At 32.6% G+C, this 7,658-nt stretch overlaps 1 protein-coding gene across 1 annotated transcript; it reads left to right on the top strand.

Moving 5' to 3' along the window:
• Positions 1-2,081: 2,081 nt before the first annotated feature.
• On the top strand, positions 2,082-5,034 carry LOC127122113 (helicase sen1). The gene is made up of 5 exons (XM_051052509.1): positions 2,082-2,697; positions 2,872-3,951; positions 4,041-4,365; positions 4,464-4,722; positions 4,803-5,034. Exons 1-5 carry the CDS (start codon positions 2,113-2,115, stop codon positions 5,032-5,034), a joined length of 2,481 nt encoding a protein of 826 aa, XP_050908466.1. The 5' UTR covers positions 2,082-2,112.
• The last annotated feature ends 2,624 nt before the right edge of the window (positions 5,035-7,658 follow it).

Below are 7,658 nucleotides of genomic sequence, written 5' to 3'. Positions count from 1 at the left end.
AAGAATGAACTTATGTTTGCTGTGGAAATATTATATGAGTCTTTCATATAATATTCCCATAGTGAACACATGTTTTTTACTCTCCCTTCTACTTTATCCTCTTCATAACTTTCAGGAACCATTAGTTATCAAGTTCTCTTAATCTATGTTAATTAATTGATATTTTTGTTGATAAATATTGTTAGGGAGTTTGTTATATCATATGTGATTGCTTGTTTCACTAACCCCTCATTGAATTTGCATTCATTTAAATAGATTTTTTAGATGATAATTAAAAAATTAAATTATTCTTGTAAAATAACTTTGACGATTCAATGTTTATTTAATTGCATGCATCTTGTAATTCACAATTTTCTTTTTAGCCTATAGAATTTGATTCAATGCTATAAATTCTTTAAAACAATGATGATAAGTGGGTTCCTGTCTGAGTCTTTCACACAAAATTTGATGTTTGCATAAACTAGAAAAAATAGAGAAAATCAGGTTTTATGTGAAAGACTTAGAAGACATCCATTCATTATCTTTACTTTGAAGAATTTGGGATTGAATCAAATTATATAGGTTAATGGGGAAATCATGAATTACAAGATGCATGCAATTCGATAAACATTGGATCATTTAAGTTCTTTTTCAAGAATAATTAAATTATTTTGTTTATTATCTCAAAAATATATTTGAATGGTTGTATATGGTTAATTTGGGGTAGAGAAACACAAACAATCTCATATTTTATAATAAATTCTTCCACGTACCACCACAGTTGGAACATATAACTTTGGTGGGATTCGAACCCAGGATCAATAAATTATTTCACAACGGTTGCTTGCTTTAACCGTTGTTATAAGTAGCACGCTACCTAACTTATAATCACGGTCACTCGTCCGTCGTGGAAACCAATATACATACAATCATACGCTACATAACAACAGACGTGAAACCGTCATTATATGTGATTCGCAACCGTCATTATATGTGTTTTCCGTAGTAGTGAGTATGAATTCACACACTTTGAATTTTTTAAGTTTAATCTTCATCAACACCTTATTTTTTCTAGTTATGCACTATCCACCATCAATCACAAACACTCCCCCGTCCCATATTATTATAAGCAAGCTTTACCTTTTTAGATTTATTAAATAGTTGATGTATCTGATCTATATATAAACCAGATCCATCAATTATTTAATCAATCTAAAAATATGAAATTTACATATAATATGAAATAGACGGAGTATCTAACAAAATCTTCGTTGCATTCCATTTCATCCCATAATATCCAAACAATATTCTTAGGTGTACCTAGTTGAAAACGTGATTAAAATAAGTGTCTCCCTTTCATTAAATGTGATGCTATACTTATATGAACCATACGTTCGTGCATAAAAATGAAAAGAAGTTGTAGAAGTCGAGAAGACAATGCATCCTATATCTTCTATATCTTGTCATTTCCTATGAAACCATCTTCAGGCGCCATAATTAAAATGATTAGTTTTCCTATAATTAAACACAGCTTCCATTTATCAATAACATAAATGAAGTAAATTTCTCTCCCGTTGGCATCACTGAAATTATCTATATATTAAATAGATCTCCAAAATTTCTCATCCATCATGCTCGAAGCTCTAAGCCTCTAACCTCTCATATTCTAGCATATACGGTAGTGATCATCCTAGTTTTCTCCCTCCAAATTTTCTTCTTGTCTTTATCTTTTCAGTTTGATCATGTGCACTTGAATAGTTGAAATAACATACTAATTTTCTCTCTCAATGATTGCTATAGAGTTGAAAAAGAGCAAAAGATGAAGTCGACTAGTGATGCAAGTGGAAAGGATCTTAAACCTGTCAGGCTTTTAGATGTTGTACTCTCATGGCCCATGGATGATGTTCTTAAAGAAAATCTTTACAAAGACAAGGTTTCTGTTATCCTATTTATTCAACACTCACAATGAAAAGTGCACTTTGATATAACTATATTAACACAAAAAAATGTTATTTTTACTTCTGAGATTCAACGATGGAAAATTCCACTGTTCTACCATTTCCCTTTCTTCCATTTATCGACTCTATATTCTCAATTATACTACTCTTGCATGTTCTAACATTGGGAAAGCATATGTTCTGCCAGGTTCACAAGATTCCAGAGACGTTTAAGTCACCAACAGATTACAAGAACTATTTCATTCCTCTATTGTTTGAGGAAACACGTGCTGATTTATCTTCAAGCTTTACTGGTGTGTCAAGAGCTCCTTTCTGTGAAATCAAGAAAGTTGTGAGCACCAGGCAATTGAAACTTCCCAAAGCTCAAAATCAATTCAAACAGTTCCATCATAGATTACAGTTGAAGAGTACAATTGACAGTGGAGATGGTGGGAATTATGAACCTGGAAGTGGAGATCTCATTGCTTTCACAAACATTAGACCCAAGAGTTTAGATGACTTGAACACACTCAAAAGTCCCTACCATATTGCCTATGTTGTTGGGGCAAAAAATCAACTTTCCCATACAATCTCAGTTCATTCATCCAAATGCATGAAGGTGGATATTGAAAATGATTTTTGGAATAACAATCAGCAGAAACTGTATGCGGTTTACCTTATTAACATGACAACAAATATTCGCATTTCAAACGCACTGAATTTGCGCCCAGAGGGTGAACACCTCAACATCATTAAATCTGTGTTGGGACCGCAATTGATTGTAAGATTAGTCTTTTTACCTGAATGAGCTTTTCCTTCATTTGATATACATCATACTGTTGAATGCTAACATACAAAATCGATGATGTTTAGCTTCCATGCATGTGAAATTACTGAGTAAAACAATTTTTGCAGTTAAATGTGCAATCTGTTTAATGCTTGTTTTGTATTTCAGAGTGGAGAAAACTGTCAAAATTGCCTTTCGGAAGAAAATAGTCAAGCTTCATTCATCGAAGAAAACATGATAATTCGTTCTCAGAAACTGAATGAATGTCAACAAGATGCTGTTTTGAGCAGTGTTGATATGATGAATTGCAATCACGCAGATATCAAACTTATATGGGGGCCTCCAGGGACAGGAAAAACAAAGACAGTTGCATGCTTGCTATTTTCACTACTCACGTCAAAAACCAGAACATTGACTTGTGCTCCAACTAATACTGCAGTGTTGCAAGTTGCAATTCGTTTGCATGGGTTAGTTATGGATTCACTTGAGCATGATAGATATGGTTTGGGCGACATTGTGCTATTTGGCAATAGTAAGAGGATGAAATTAAGTTCTCATCCAGGCCTTGAAGATATCTTTCTTGATAACCGGGTCGAGAATCTCATGCAGTGCTTTGATCCAAATACTGGATGGAAGACTAACTTGCGATCCATGATACGGTTGCTCAAATCCATGGAGGAATTGTCTAAGAAAAAAAAACGCAAGGAAGTGTCTTCATACAGGTGGAGATTTGGTGAACAAACAAAGAAGCTCAAGTTCTTGATGCAAACCTTATACACGCACATGCCAAAATCTTGCATTTCTCTCGAAGCGGTGAAAAAAATGCTTCAAGCTCTTGATTTGCTAAAGTCTATTGAAATTTCCATGCGGCAAGTAAAATTCAAGAGTAATAAAGATGGAAGCATTGCTGCTTACTTTCAAACATTATATGTCAGAAGAGACGAGTGCCTTAGCATATTATTTTCACTTTCTCGCACAGTTTCCATTCCTAAATTTGACGAGGGAGGTAACACGAGAGTTGAGGTAGGAGATTTTTGCTTGTCGAATGCTTGTCTAATTTTGTGCACTGCATCAAGTTCTGTTAAAATGCACTACTCAGCAATGGTGAAACCAGTGGAATTCTTGGTAATTGATGAAGCCGCGCAGCTGAAAGAATGTGAATCAACAATTCCATTACAGCTGACAGGTCTCCGCCATTGCATCTTGATAGGCGACGAGCGACAACTTCCTGCATTGGTAAAAAGCAAGGTACTTTATCATTGCATGTAATTGTTGATTTTTCACATTTTTTTTTGAAGATTCTGTCTAATTTGTTTAAAAATAATATACATTTGCAGATTGCAGATAAGTGTGAATTTGGACGAAGTATGTTTGAGAGGTTGGTAATTTTAGGATACAAGAGGCATATGCTTAATGTTCAATACAGAATGCATCCTTCCATCAGCTTGTTCCCATGCAAAGAGTTCTATGATGAAAAGCTTTTTGATGCTCCTGTTGTCAGGGAAGAAAGCTATAACAAGCTCTTCCTTAAACGAGAAATGTATGGTCCTTATTCTTTTATTAACATAGCTAAGGGTAAAGAAAAACATGGACAAGGACAAAGTCTAAAGAACATGGTTGAGGTTGCTGTTATTTCGGAGATTATTAAAAGCCTTAACAAAGGTCAATTTCTCTTTTCTTTAAAACTTTTAATCTGTATTCCATTGAATAAGAAATCTTCACCCTCTATGAATTATAAATTTTTGTTTTTGTTCTTGCAGAGTTCATGAGGACAAAGAAGAAAGTTAGCATAGGAATAATATCTCCATATAATGCTCAAGTTTCTGAAATCCAAGAGAAAGTTAAGCAGTACACTTGGGCTTCTAATTCCGGCTTCTCTGTTAATGTTCGTTCTGTGGATGGTTTCCAAGGCGGTGAAGAAGATATTATAATAATCTCTACTGTGAGATCTAATGGGAGTGGTAATGTAGGTTTTCTTTCAAACAGACAAAGAACAAATGTGGCTATAACTAGAGCTAGGTATGTTATATATTATTTCCATTCTGTTATATGCTGCTTCAATAATTATGATTACTGAAAACTAAATTCCTTTCGTGTAGATATTGTCTTTGGATATTAGGAAATGCATCTACTTTAATCAATAGCGATTCTGTTTGGAGAAATGTGGTTCTTGATGCTAAGAGAAGAGGTTGTTTCCATAATGTTCTAGACGACAAGAAATTGGCCCAGGCGGTTGATTATGTGTTGTTTGAGCAGAAACTTCTTGAAGAACCTGAGTCGCCATTTATGAAACTAAGTTTAGGTGGAAACTCAGAAGCAGCAATTACTTAGTTGACAAGGTCGTGATAATTTGTTGATTGATTTTGTGTCTTGAATAAAATGAACAAGTTCAATATTTATAGACAAGTTACTATCAATTGAGTCATACAAAAAGTGTTTGATAATTAATTAAACAAAAGATTAAATACTATGAACATTATCGATGAAGTTGTGGATTTGTTTTCTTGGAGGTTGAGTATATCTCAATCTTGGCATCTTGTAAGAGAGCATGGTTTCAATCTTTATTGATTGAGATGAAAATAGGCAAACAAAGAAGTAGAATTAATGGTAGACAATATAATAATTAATCTTGCAAAGAATCTCAGAGTTCATAAGAAGTAAATACATTGAAATCAAATTTCATTTTCATAGAGATCAAATAAGTAAGGAAAAGATCGTGTTAACATACTACAAAAACCAAGGATCAACTACCAAATATTCTAACCAAGTCACTCAAATTGAAAAATTCAAATATATATGAAGCGTGCTTAATATAATTAAGAATGAATGTGTAATTCAAATCTAGAAGGTGTTTGTTAAATTACTTACTATAAAAATAAATAATTAAGTTGGTTATGTTGCTGGATCATCATTGATTGATTAATAAATGTAGACAAGAAATGAATGTGAATGTAAAGTGTAATACAAACAAATTTCTTTCTTCTAAGTGTGTATAGTTCTAACACCAAGTAACTCGATGAATGTTTTCATATACATATTACCTCTCCTTCCAAACATACAAATCATGCTCTCAAGAGAATTTTTATTACAAAAGATTTTCTATCGCCTAAACAAGTGTTGTGAAAAGCCAATTTTACTTTATACAAATCATTTTCGAAAGCAAAGTCATTAATAAATCTATATTATTATATAGGGATGACAAAGATACATTTCCGTCTCATTTAGATCACTTAGATATTTTCACAAAAGGTCGGAAAAAAAACAGAACGGACATAACGGACATTATTATGGGTGAGTCTAATGAGACCGGACGAGCTGAATATATTGAAAATTATAGGTCTAAAATCTTAGTCTGTTCCACAAAAAATACAAAGAAAAAGGACAACTATAACAAGACGAATTCATTTTATCATCCTCTTTTATCATATAAACTTTTTTATATTAATCAAATCCCACTAAATAGATTTATTACTCTAAAAACTAAAAGGTCATAGTACAAGTTTATTTTCAAATTACTAGATTTTTTTAAAAGTGAACTCCTAATTAATATCACTAAATATTTTTAAATATAAAAAATTAAAATTAATTATATGCACAGATATATTAATCACACCAATAGATACAAGAACACCCACCTCAATGATAAAAGCAAAAACATCAATCATTCAAAGAAAAAAATCAAACACCAAAATTCAAGCAAACATCAACAGAGAATCAAGCTACAAAAAACACCTTATTGCACCTGAAATGTGGACAAAATACCGTCAGAGAGAACCTAATGAGGGAAGGCAAACAAGGTTACCACCAATACTGAGGAAAATAGTTGGCCATTTAACTAGTCAAAAGCCTATTAAGTAACACATGCCACAAAAACACAACCACTTTGAAATACGCATAACTCTTCCAAATCTTAACCAACCCCATTAGAAAAACTAAACAACCAAGCATAAGCTGACTTTACCGAGAAACTAGAAATGGCGTCTAGGAGGAAGCAAACCAATTTTGTCAGAGGTTTTAGGATTGTTATGGTATTCAGTTATGTATTGTCCTCTTAAGTCTCGCAAAGCTGATGTATTTATAGACCCTTGGATTCGGAACTGAGTCTTTCTAAGATATAGCCGCCACTATAGGAATGGATGTTTGATTTCTTTTAAATCCCAGGACATCTTATGTAAATCTGTTGACTCATTATACGTTTTACGCACGATCGTGCATTATAGGCGAAAATATTAAGAGTCTGGGCGACATAGCTACAAAAGGGATACTCAAATCGATGCAAGGATAACTTGGGAAGAACGATGTAAGAAGCGTACACCTTTGTCCCACCCTAAGGATCCCTTTTAAATATACCACTATAAATAATTAAAAAATTAAATAAAAATTAAACTTATAATATAACTACCATATTAAAGATAAAACCTTTTTTTATTACGAGAAAAATAAATTAGAATTAATTTTCTAAATACCCATATTTTTCAAATAAAATATTCAAATAATCAACATTTCAAATTATTCATAAAAATATCCATGTTTCAAACCAAAACAAATTACACATAAGAGGATGCGACACTACTAATAGGGCATACACTAAAAAATGACTCCTAAAAAATGACTCTAGGTGCTACTATAAGAGGCACATGCAATACTCAGGAGCCATGTCCATGTCCACACTACTACTAGCGCATACACTAAAAAATGACTCTACGTGCCATTATAAGAGGCACGTGCAATACCCAGGAGCCATGTCCATGTCCAGTAGCGCATGCATTATTTTTCTTAAAGAATGTGTCATTCTCTCTAACTATTGGGTATTTTTTTTTATCTTAAGTTATAATTAATTAAAAATAAAATAATTAAAAAATAAATTAATATTATTAAATTTAAATAGAATTACAATGCGGAAAATTTTGTAAACATATTTTAACGACGCACTTGATCATATCGGTCATCGATTC

The sequence above is a fragment of the Lathyrus oleraceus genome, chromosome 2, assembly GCF_024323335.1.
Source record: "Lathyrus oleraceus cultivar Zhongwan6 chromosome 2, CAAS_Psat_ZW6_1.0, whole genome shotgun sequence".
Taxonomy (NCBI): domain Eukaryota; kingdom Viridiplantae; phylum Streptophyta; class Magnoliopsida; order Fabales; family Fabaceae; genus Lathyrus; species Lathyrus oleraceus.
This window is presented reverse-complemented; position numbering and strand designations above follow the sequence as displayed.

Excerpts from the sequence above, each read along its gene's own strand:
- LOC127122113 (XM_051052509.1), top strand. The coding sequence starts at position 2,113 with ATGTTCTGCCAGGTTCACAAGATTCCAGAGACGTTTAAGTCACCAACA. Across the intron at positions 3,952-4,040 it reads CTGCATTGGTAAAAAGCAAG|ATTGCAGATAAGTGTGAATT; the intron begins GTACTTTATCAT and ends ATACATTTGCAG. Across the intron at positions 4,366-4,463 it reads TATTAAAAGCCTTAACAAAG|AGTTCATGAGGACAAAGAAG; the intron begins GTCAATTTCTCT and ends TTGTTCTTGCAG.